Source organism: Urocitellus parryii, chromosome 6, assembly GCF_045843805.1.
Source record: "Urocitellus parryii isolate mUroPar1 chromosome 6, mUroPar1.hap1, whole genome shotgun sequence".
In the NCBI taxonomy this organism is placed as follows: Eukaryota; Metazoa; Chordata; class Mammalia; order Rodentia; family Sciuridae; genus Urocitellus; species Urocitellus parryii.
The window spans coordinates 50,509,002-50,521,698 of NC_135536.1; the positions used below are offsets into that span (position 1 = coordinate 50,509,002).

Here is a 12,697-nt window from a genome sequence, read left to right on the forward strand (position 1 = left end):
TAGTTTACAACCATTTAGTATATATTTTATTAAGAACTAAAAGAGAGTTCAAAGTGTCCCAACACAAATCATGAATTTTAAGGGGATGAAAATGCTAATTACCTTAATTTGATTATTACATATTATATTCATGTATGAAATTATCACACTGTACCCCATAAATACACACAATTACTAAGTGTAAGTCAAAATATCTTTTAAGTGCTCTAATGTTACAACAGGCTTCTTAGGTTTTATTAGATTTCAAGATAACCAGAAACACAGAGAAAAGTATATTTTATTGGCATTTTGGTCTAGCACAGTTCAATTCAAATAAAATGGAACTTACTTAAGCAAACTGAATATAACAATTATAAGTTTTCTGTTTTACCATCATATGATTGTGTTCATGCAAGTAACAATCATCAGAACTATCTTTCTAAGCATATATCAGCGCACCACCTTTCATTTGCAGTACTTGATATGTAAATTTCATTGTCAAAACATATCTGGCTTTAGCAATGTAAACATCTGCTATAAGTAAACTTTAAAAGGTAAAAGCGAATGTTACTGATGAATAAATCAAAACAGAACTAAGTATCATCATGTGACATAATTAAACATTATATAATACTGTTTCAATAAGAACCACAACTTAATAAAGTTCACACAAAGGAAGCAGAAATAAGAAATGTAAACTCCCAAAATAGTGTTAAAATACTGAAGGATATAATGTAAAATTTACCACAGAAAAAGAAGGGAAAACAACAAAATGAGTAGTGAAAACCAAATTTGGTTTAGTAGTTACAATAGTCATTTTACTGCAAAGGCTTTCTTTATGCACTCTAACCAAATGCTTTATTTTCTGTATCCTTTTTAAAAAGAAATTATTGTGGTTAGTCACATAAGTTAGGTACTTTGTAGGAATTTCACATTTATTGTCATTTGTGGGAATGTTACCCCCACCAAAATTTTTCATCTCTAAATAATTTTTTCAAATAATCAAAAACATTAAATTATCTTCATGAAAATTGCCATTATAAAGTCAGATAATTTCTAAACAAATCATAAAGTAAATCTGCCTTACCAGAAAAACTACAGGAAAAAGTGTATGCATAAATGCTGAAAATCACTAAAAAAAATTCAACAAATAAGAAAAAATGTTCACATTTATCATAACTATTGATTTGTTCCTTTCTGGCTAAAATTAAATAAGTTTTTAAAAGGTCAGTGAGGATATTCAGTGCCACCTTGGATTTGTCTGCAATATACAAATAAGTTATATCTGTTGTACAAGGCAGACTCTATTTTTACTCTTAAACATAATTTATAAAAACTTTGAAATTCTAAAACCAGTTATAATACTGTGGCAAGCAAAACAAATTTGTTCTCAATGCTCTCATTATATTCCAGCTTTATCTACAAACGTGAACATTTTTATGTTTTCTCAAACCATACTGATACAAAAAAAAAAGTCTAGAGAGATCTGTTGGTTTCCACAGACAAACTGAAAAAGGGAAAAAAATGAAACTAAAATATTTCATCTTCTTAAGTGTCTTTAGCATGTTTCATATGTCAAGCAGCACTTGACACAGCAAGTTTCTTCAAGTGATCCATAAACACTTGTAAACTAACATCATCTGTGAGGATGGGTGCTCCAGACTCCTAGAGGAAAAGAGAAGTATGCACTGTGATTAAAACACAGGGTGATACCTTGGACTGCATAAGAAAATGTTTAAAATAGACAAGGGAATCATTTTAAGCAGAAGAATGCCTATGCTCCTGGTTTCTGAGAGGGAAATTCTTATCTAAGTCCTCAAAATTTCCTGATTGTCTTTGTGATTCATGGACTATTCCCATCACATCTGAGTTTATGCTAGAAAATGAGAGGTCTCAGGATGGAGACTGGTTATCAAGAGGACTGAGAGGTGATTAGAGGATTAGGGCTTTAAAACAGCCTAACCTCCAAAATCCCTCTCCCTGGCATTTTAACAGAAACACCAGTTAGAAGGAAGCAAATTCACGGCATCATTTTTAAAATAAACTATGCTTACTAAGTTTTCAAGTCATTGAATTGATTTCTGTAAGTTTCAAGAAATTAACCAGAATTACCAACATTCTTTTATTTATTTATTTGTTTGTTTGTTTATTTATTTATTTATTTATTTATGGTATTTGTTTATTTTTATGTGGTGCTGAGGATCGAACTCAGTGCCTCACATGTGCAAGGCAAGCGCTCTGCCACTGAGCCACAACCCCAGCCCCCAAAATTCTTAATATTTTAACAAAAACTCTACTGACAAAATGACCTTGAAAACCTAATCCATTAACAATGAAATTTTACTGTAAGAGAAAGTATTTGTGGATTTTATATCTGAATTTTTAGAAATATTCTTCTCATACTCAAATTCCATTTATTAATAAATGGAAAGAGTCTAACACAAAGTAATTTCAGAGATCAGCAAGATAGTAGCAAATGTTAGATATGAATTTATTGCTCCTGTGGGTCTAGCCTGGCAAAGCCGCAGACATGTTATTACCTCTTCTGAATAAGTCATGTTAATTTATAAGAACTTGAGAAACTTGGCAATGAAGGGAGGGATTAAAGTGCTGAGCTTATGGGCCAGGATGCCTGAGCTCAAATTCTGGTTCTGCCACTTAGTATTCATGTGACTTTGAGGAAGTGATTTGACCTGTGTCTTAATTTCCACATTTGTCAAATAAGGATAACAGGGTCTATCTCGAACAGCTCTTGAAAAGATTCAATGATGGAGCTGGGATTGTGGCTCAGCGGTAGAGCGCTCCCCTAGCACGGGCGGGACCTGGGTTCGATCCTCAGCACCACATAAAAATAAAAGGCATTGTGTTGCGTCCATCTACACCTAAAAAATAAATAAATATTTAAAAAAAAAAGATTCAATGAGTGAAGTAGTATAAAGCAAACAGAAAAATCTGTGCCATACAATAGACATATGTGTTTTAGCTACTTTCACCATTACTTCATTTGAAAAAGCTATTACTTTGTATCCACAAAAACATTTTTCCTTCTTCTACAATTCAGAGTTATCAGAAGCCCCTAAAATGTGACCCAAACTAATAATAACTTGGTGGTTCTTGCTTGTTCTCTTCCTATGATTTTTTTTTTCATTTTAAATGTTTTTCACCTCAATTCACCCAATTCTAGATCTATTTCTTCCATTCAAGATAAAAGATACAGATTGCCTAATTTATACACTGCAGAGATCCTATTTGAAATTATAAAAACTAAGGCTAAACTCAAATTATATCAAAAATCAGTAGTTAGCTCATTTTTCAAATGGGTCTTTTTTCTCTTTAAAATTACAGAAAGGCCCAAGCTTTACAACATTTAGCATATGAAGCATTACACCAATAGAGGTCCCGAATGCCACAGAAAGCAGTATTGCAGTGGTGCCCTCTTCAGGACATTCACATATAATACTTATCACTATGTTCTCGATTTCTGACAAAAAGAAAACTATGATACTTCAATTTCCTCTTCTGAAAAGTTTTTCATAATTAAAATGGGGTAAAGGAGATGAAAACCTAAAGCACTGTGACTGAAACATACTACTGCTCAACTTATGATTATTAAAATACTAACAATTTCTCTTATAAAAATTATAGGTCAAGGAAGACGTGAAGGCTCTTGTTTATGCTTCTAATTGCCCTACTTTCAGATAGCATTAATTAAACTTCAAAGTTGAAATTAGGCATTCTTTCCTATGTTAAATATCTTTAGGGAAAGACTTTTTCCCAATGATTAACACTGAAAACTAATAGCTAATATTTACAGAGTACAGCAAGCAAGGGCTATTATTAAAACTCTGTAGACAAGAAATTGCAGACAAAGAAAACTTAGGCAACTGGCAAAATCTACATTCTCATTACCATTTCAGAATGATGCTTTTCCATATTTAATTGGACAAGCTCTTTCCTTTATTAAGAGTTTACCAAAACAGCCAGGCATGGATGCGCATGCATGTAATCCCAGCAACTCTGGATTTCACTTAGGGATTGTGAATTCAAAGCCAGCCTCAGCAACTTCATGAGGCCCTAAGCAACTTAGCAAGACCCTGGCTTAAGAGAAAAAATAAAAAGGGCTGGGGATGTAGCTCAGTGGTTAAGAACCCCTAGGTTCAATCCCTGGTACCAAAAAAAAAAGTCTACCAAAAGTATATCTCCATGTTGTAATTTAACCCAGAAAAAAACAGAAATGAGAAGTCATCATTTCCATGAATTATTTAGTTCCATGGACTAAACCATACTTTTGTATGAAAAATCCAGCTATATAGAGTATATTTCATTTGGTCTGCAAAGTGTAGACTCCCACTTTTTTTTTAACTGAATTATGTGAATGATAATAAGGATGGGGGAAAGCAGCTACCTCCTTTAAAGAAGAAATGTGTATTCTTTCCACAAACCTTAGTTTGCCATAGACCACCCCACTCCTAAGTATTGCTTCTTAACACTGAGCATCAGGGTCTTTTTTTTTTTTTTTTTTTTTTTTACATCCAGCCACTTTGTTACTTACGTGGCTCTTGTGGACATTAGATGCGCGAACCCTCACAAATACTGTTTTAAAGTTTCCTTAACCTCTTCTATACCATATTATTACATCTGGCTTTTTGTTCCCCCAGCAAAGAAGCAGAGTGAAGTGATACTGAGGTTATATACGTATATGCATTATTTAGGCATAAATTTTTTTTTCATATGTGATCCGACCCTTTCCATACTTCCAAGATTATGGTCCTTCGCCTGTTATACAAATCTCCCCAAAATTTCAAGACTTTTGGACCTTAAATTTAACTTATTCATCTATACTACAAAATCTCATTAACTGCTAACCATCTCCTCAGATCTCCCATACTCCCATTTCTACTCTTCTGTACAAATCTATCATATTCAATATGTACTATGTTTTTAAGGTACCAGGGGAAGTTAAAAATGAAAATAACAGAATTGTTGCCCTTGAGTAATTTATACTCTAACATGTGAAATAAGTGCAATAGGAAACAAATGGGGAAAAAGGGATGATGGGGCAAGGATATTACACAAATCCAGTTATACAATCATATAAAAGGTTTCATGGAGTGAACTATGAACTGAGATTGGAGGAATGAATGTGATGTGTCTAAATGGTGATGAGGACAAAAATCACAAAGAGATAAGAACATGTTCATTATATTCAAAGTAGAGTCAAAATTCAGGCATAGTGCTGGCACACCTATAATAAAACTCAGAACTAAGGCTGGAGGATTACAAATTCAAGCCAGGCTTGGCAAGTTAGTAAGACCCTGTTCTCTAAATAAAAAATTAAAAGGGCTCAGAATGTAGCTTGTAAAACACCACTGAGTATAATCCCCAGTACTGCCAAAAAAAAAAAAAAAAAAGGAGAAGTCTAGTTTGGCTAAAAGACCTCAGTGGTGGTGGCTAACAGTGGAAAAAGATAATGTAGGTAATACCAGAAAGGCTCTCAGTGACAATACAAAGGGTTCTTATGTAATTTAATATGGAATTATTGAGAATTTTAGAGCTGATATTCAGGACTACTACATTAAGGAGACTCATTGGCCACTGACAAAATGGAGGAAAAAAGCTGAAACACTAAAACCAGTTAGTAGGGAATTCCAACAGTCCATGTGAAAAGTAACCACTACCTGACTTTGGATAATGACATGGAGATTGAAAATGGATAGAAGAAATAGGGCCAAGCCAGGCCAGGTGGCACATACTTATAATCCTAGTGATTAGGGGCAGAAAGGAGAAACTATAAATGACTAAAGTTTGAAGCCTTGGGAATTCAGGGAATAGTGAGGCCTTCTGTTAAAAACAGGAAATCAGGAAGAACAAGATAATTTAAAAAGAAAGGTAAGGTTGGGACATTCTGCTTGTGAAATATCTACAGGAAATTCAAGTAGGCAGTTCAAAAAATTAAAGTCTATAGCTCAGTGTGAAGCTAAACAAAAGAAGGAAATTGGCAAGTAAGCTTTCACATAAAAGCTGAGAGTAGAAAATGAGACAAATGATTGCTTCCACTGTAAGAGTGGAAGCAATCACCAAAAGAAACAGTGAACGTAGAGAAATCAAGGAAAAATTTTTGAGACAACTCTATACTCAAAGGGCCCTAACCCAATTATGGCATCATTTGTCTTCTACCCAGATGGGACCCCATTGTTACTCAATTAACATTGCTCTAAAAATTCTACCTCCTTTTCTCCATCCTCAATCACCCAAAATCTTTCATCTTTAACACACTGCCTAAACTACAAAGTATGGTTAAAGAACATGATGGGAGCTTGTTAGAAATTATTAGTAGGGGCTGGGGATGTGGCTCAAGCGGTAGCGTGCTCGCCTGGCATGCGTGCGGCCCGGGTTCGATCCTCAGCACCACATACCAACAAAGATGTTGTGTCCGCCGAGAACTAAAAAATAAATATTAAAAATTCTCTCTCTCACTCTCTCTCTCTCTCACTCTCTCTTAAAAAAAAAAAAAAGAAATTATTAGTAAATAAAATGGGCCCTCACCACTGCTATAAAAGACCATTTTTATCCTGTTGTCTTATATTCCTCACAATTGTTTTTAATCTTTCCTTTTTTCTAGTCCTTAACCCTGTCTATCTCACTTTAGCAAATAATCTGAAAAGAAACAGGCAGTTATGTGAACTTTCTCTCCACTTCAAAAATCTATCTTCACCCTTCCTCTCACCTTTTTCTTTGGCAAAAATAAATGTCCTGCCTCCTTACCAATGCTTAACCAGCCTATAGTGCTTGTGATTATATCTTAAATCTGTCTTTTTTTTTTTTCATCCCCAGATTGTCACCTTCGTCTACAAATAAATTCTGTGTTCTTACACTAATAACAATAATCCTTCCATTTACCCTCAGGCTAAATTTATGAAAGGATCATTTATACTTCTAATTTCTACCTTTTTACCACCCACTCTAATCTGTTTTGTAATCTATTTTCCTTATGATCTCTTTTCTATCCAAACACTATATTAAAACTGTCTACTGAAGGATACAAATGACTTCCTTATCAAACTCCTTGTATTTTCCTTCAACTGCCTGTAGCACTTCAGTGCCCATTACCCTCTTCTTCTTCCTTAAAGTTCTTCCCTTTATGACAAAGGATTCTTTTCAATCTCCTTCTACCTCTGATTATTTATAAACACTCCTATCACATGTACTTGCTCCAGGTTTTGTCTCATTGTGCTTTGTCTCATTTTCTACTCTCAGATAAGCATTTACTGTAATGACTTTAAGTATCACCTGTCCAGAATCAGCCTTCATATCCTGGCCTCACCACAAATCAAAATTTCCAACAACTTACCCAATATGGTCATCTAGATGACATCTCAAACTCAGTGTCTAGAATCAAACATTTTCTCTCCACCCAACTCCCACTTACTAGTACACGTTTTCCTAGATACCTAGGCTCAAAACCCCTTGTTTTCCCTTAATTTCTTATATTTTAAAAATTCAAACCTACAGAAAAGTTGAGGATGTATATAGTATACCTAATTTCACTGATTAGCATTTTGCCACATTTGCTTTGTTTCTATATATTTTAGACATTTTTCCTTTTCTTTTTACTTCTTTTTGTTGACTCATTTCTGCAAGTTGAAGACATCATGACATTTGACCCCTAAATATGTCAGCATGTATCTCCCAAGATCATCAACTCCTATATACCACAACACTATTATCATACTCAAAAAAATTAATAATATTGTCTAATTATCTGATATAGTCTATATTCCAATATCAAAAATCCTCCCAATTATATTCCTTATAATTGTTATCTCCCTAGCTCAAGATCCAATCAGAATTTAGATTTTTGTGTATAGCTACTTTCCTACAATTTCCAATCAAGTTCCATTGAGTCCATCTTCGAAATATCATCTTTATGCCCCATCACTTGAATTATTTCAATAAATACAGTTTCAACTGACAGACTGCTCCCATTTTTTAAGTTTCAACCACAACAGGACTCAAATTTGCCCCTTTGTCCAAAAACTTCAACAACTTTCTACTGCTTACCAAACACGGTCTTCAACCTGGCATTCAAGATCCTCCACAATTTGGTCACACAACACATTTCCAATTTTGTGTTCTACTATTCATCTCTACACATACTCTATTATTTTAGCCCATACTATCCTTTAAATAGAATTCCCTTCCTCATAGTTTCCACATATTGAAATTATAATTATTCTCTAAATTAAACATCCCTTTTCCCTGAACTGTTTTCTGATCACCCACCCTTTCCTGCTGCCACCACATGACTTCTTCTCCTCTTCCTCTTCTACCCATTGTATTACTTTATATTTTTCTAAAGGCACATTTACCATATTCTGCCTGTACTTTACCGAGGTATGTGTCTTATCTCTAATACCAGACTACAAAAACTCTTTTAAGGCAGACAGAAATAGCAATCACATACTCTGAAGTACCAATACAGAGTCCTGCCCTTATTGGACACTTAATAAATACTGACATGTTATATCAAGAGATAGACTTCTACAAAGTTAAAATATATCAATAACGGTTCCTAGGCTTCCTGACTCTCCTACTCAAGTATAATCCCTGGCCTCTCCTGGCTTAGGGTGGCTTTTTGTGGTTCATGGCCTCACATTAAACTTCAATCATTACTTCCTAGCTTTCATACTTTATTGCTTTTTGGCTTGTGGGTGTGATACTGAATTGAAATATGAAGGGATTCTGCCTATTAGATAGGATAATTTATTTATTTATTTTTTATTGTGTCATCAAATACTAATTCTATTTTTTTATTACTTTTTCAACAGAAATCATCAGTAAATACACAGAGAAAAAAAATGAAGCTTTCATGAAACTAAAATAACAAACTATGACTACATAAAGAAATAATTTCCAAGACTGCCATTTATACTTACCTGCCCCCAGGCATACATATTATTATGAGTCTGTGAAGGGTTGACTTTTGAAAGCAGGAAACGAGCCTTAAAACAAAGAATAATATTATCCATCAGAAATAGCTTAAGTAAATATAAGCTGAATAAATACATTATGCCATCTAAAACCAATTTTATTTAATATGTTGGTAAAATTAACTTTATTAAAATGTAACATTTAAAAAGATTAACTAAATTTTTAAATGTGTAGGCTACTATGTTATATATAAATAATAAATATATCCACTTCTCTAAATCATACATTTATAATCTCTATAACAAATTGTTGTGTCTAAAACTCAGCATATAAAAATTGTGTGTACAACATTTATGACAAGGTTAGTATAAAAATCAATGAATGCTTGGTCTGTAACAGTTTCAGAAATTCAAAATCCCAAATAATAATACAAATTAAAAACAAGAAAATCTTGAATTCTTTAAACAATGATTTCAAACTTTCTTAAATCACAGGTGATTCTATGAGACAACTTACCCAACGTTTTACCCATCTTCCCACTATGGTTTACATCATGAAAAAAATCAGCACAGAAGAGGAAAGTAGTAATATGCATAGTGAGATATCAGTGAGACTAGAACATGGGCAGTCATATCTTTCAAATTTCAAAAATCTCTTTCTATTCTTTAAGTATTCACATATTACAGTCAAGAGCACTGGTTCTTAAACTGGCCCAGAACTCCAGAATTCAAACCCCAGATCTTCCATTTACCACAAGTAACCAAAGTCTCCTATAAAAATAGATATTACAACAGAATTCTTATGAAGATCTTATAAGGAGTGTAAATTGCCTTGCAAATTCTCATTACCTGATAATTCCTACTATGAACACAGTAAAACACTAACAATAATTGTTATCATCTCTGATAATAATTGTTGTTGATATCTGCTACCTTTTTTGTAATACTTGCTACATGCTGGGGTTACAGCAATAAACAAAGCATAATCCCTGCCTTTAAGGAGTAATGAAACAAACTTATAATAACTTAAAATTAATTTATCATAACTCTTCTTTTCTTTAGTAATGGGGATTGAATTCAGAGTGCTTTACCATTGGGAAACATTCTCAGTCCTTTTCATTTTATTTTGAAATAGGATCTAAGTTGCCACAGTTGGCCTTGAACTTGTCTCATGGAATCACCTGCCTCAACCTCCCTGAAGCTGGAATTATCAGCATCATGCACCACCATGCCCAGCAATTTATTGTAACTTAAAACAGAATCACAAGGAAGAAATAAGAACTGTTTTACAAATGTAGGTATGCTAAGGGCATCTAATCTAGCCTTTTGAAGGGATCAAATGAGACAGGCATATGCATATATATTTTGTTTAATCCTCACAGTTCAAAAAAACACAGTTTCTTTTAATACCACAAAAATTTCCTTTAAATTGACAATTTATTTTCTAGAAACTGGAATGACAGAATGAGAAAAATTAAAAAGTAAGTTAACAGAAACTTCATGTTCATAGACTTTATCAGTAAAATTACAGTTTTTAGAAAGGTACACTAAATTATTTCCCCAGCTGTTCATATATTGTTCACATATGTCAGCTCAATTAAAGCTGACATAACCACTGCAATGCCATCCTAACTTTGTTATGAGAGCTGAACTGGAAACAGAAGATGGAGAAAACTGGTAGCTTTAGGCAACTGGTCAATCATCTTAATGCTTTGCTCTCAAAGTTATTGCAAAAGCATTCTTGTCTTCTCCTCTTTCTGTCTTGTAAAGCAATCTATTCAAACTAAAGTCATAAGACAAGTAAGTATACCTCATTGCAAACCTATCAACAACCACACACAAAAAAATTACACTACTTACCTGGCTGCCCCCATGTTCGGTGTCAATGTATCTTGGCATTGGAAATCTGGAGTGAAGGATCTCCTGTGCATCATCTACTGGGGCTTGCAGAAGGTGACGGAAATTTTCGTATTCTGGCATGTCTTGGTATCCTGACTTCCGCCACTGTGCTATAGTCTAGTTTTAAAAGAAGTGAAGGAATTACTTTAAATTTCTTGCCCACTAAAAATCTTATGATTTTTTTCAAAGGAAGTAATATTCAGAAAGTGACAGAAAAGTATTCCATTTATCTCAATTTTTTAAAGTTAAAAATACTAATTTCAGTAGATAAAATATTCTTAAGTAAACAAATAAAAAATTAGGAGATTTCTTCTCCTTTAAAAGAAAAACAAAATAAAAGTTTATGAGATGTGAGTGGAATCAATTAAAAATAATCAAATAATAATAATGAATAAACCTTTTAAAATCCTAGAGTATTACTTAAAAGGATATTTTGAGTAACATCTTTACTATTCCAATGCAAATCTAAAATAATTTACAATAAAAGAAAATTTAAAAATAAATCTGTATAAGTTACTAAAATACTAGACTATAAGCTTGAGTGCAGGTCTGTGAAAAATCAATCTCTTCTAAAGCATCCAGAGTATGCTACTTTTTTATACAGTGGATGTACTTAAATATTGGCTGGATAAATTCAGTAAGAATAGAGTTCTGCTAAATACCTGAGTTAAAGCTTAATGGTTTCTCAAATATTCTACTCTTTTCAATCATTTACCATTCCAATTAAGTTATAAATTTTGATTCATTTATGCCTTAAATGAACTTTTCAAGATCATGTGGGACACTTTTTAAAATAACTTATAATGATCACATGAAATAATGAAAAACAAAAATTTGTCTCCTGACAAAGGCTGGCTTTTACCCTCTCTTCAAGGTAAAACCCAAAAATCTCATATATCTATGCACACGTCAATGTTTTTACATTCACAGCACTTGATTTGTATAAAATCTATTTGTACAAACATGTATAGACAAATGAGCAACAACAAAAAAAGAGAGGAGGGTCAATTGTGATTGAAACCTAAAAACCTAAATTAAGAAGAATCACATTATATACACACAGGTTGAGCATTCCTTATTTGAGATCCTTGGAACCAGAAGTGTTATGGACTTCAGATTTTTTTTTTCAGATTTTTAAATATGTGCATACACATAATGAAATATCTTGGGGGTGGAAGCCCAATCTAAACAAAAATTCATTATGTTATATATAGTTATTACAGATATAATCTGAAGGTAGTTTTTCCATAATATTTTTAATAACTTTGAGCATGACACAAAGTTTCATGGTGGAATTTTCTACTTGTCTCATGTCAGTGTACAAAGTATCAGATTTTGGAGTATTTCAGATTTGGAGTTTGGGATTAGGCAGGCTCAACCTGTATTTTATAAACAGGGAAATCAAAGTTTATTATCAGAGATGAACACTAGCTATATTTAATATAGGAGTTAAAAACCTTCCTTGAGTAAAAAAGACTTTACATGCATAGCCTTAAATGGCTATAGGATCTTACCTCACCATGATAAATCAAAATCTGGAAGAATGTGTCCATAAGAAGAATACGATCTGCAAGAATGCTGCTGCTATCAAGAAGAACCGGCTAACATGGAGAAAACAATGAGAGGTACGAAAAAATTAACTACTTAAAGATACAAAATGGATCTTTCCAGGATTTTCTTTTTAATTGTGGAACTGGTAGTTTAATCCAGGAGCATTCTACCACTGATCTACACCTCCAGCCCTGCTTAAAATTTTTTATTTTGAGGAAGGGTCTCACTAAGTTGCCCAAGTTGGCCTCGAACTTGGTATTCTCCTGCCTCAGCATCCCAAGTTGCTGGTATTACAGGCATGTAGCACTACACTCAGCTCCAGGATAGTTTTTGATTCT

The 12,697-nt window shown here is 33.3% G+C and overlaps 1 protein-coding gene across 1 annotated transcript in view; it reads right to left on the minus strand.

The window, feature by feature from the left end:
* Positions 1 to 259: 259 nt before the first annotated feature.
* Positions 260 to 12,697, minus strand: part of Sec23a (SEC23 homolog A, COPII component) — a 55,679-nt gene continuing 43,241 nt past the window's right edge. Inside the window, exons 17-20 of the mRNA XM_077799380.1 lie at positions 12,323 to 12,409; positions 10,770 to 10,925; positions 8,916 to 8,981; positions 260 to 1,644 (exon numbers count right to left, since the gene is read on the minus strand). Of these exons, the coding sequence (XP_077655506.1) occupies positions 1,555 to 1,644; positions 8,916 to 8,981; positions 10,770 to 10,925; positions 12,323 to 12,409 (399 nt within the window). The 3' untranslated portion in view covers positions 260 to 1,554. The remainder of the gene's footprint in view (positions 1,645 to 8,915; positions 8,982 to 10,769; positions 10,926 to 12,322; positions 12,410 to 12,697) is intronic.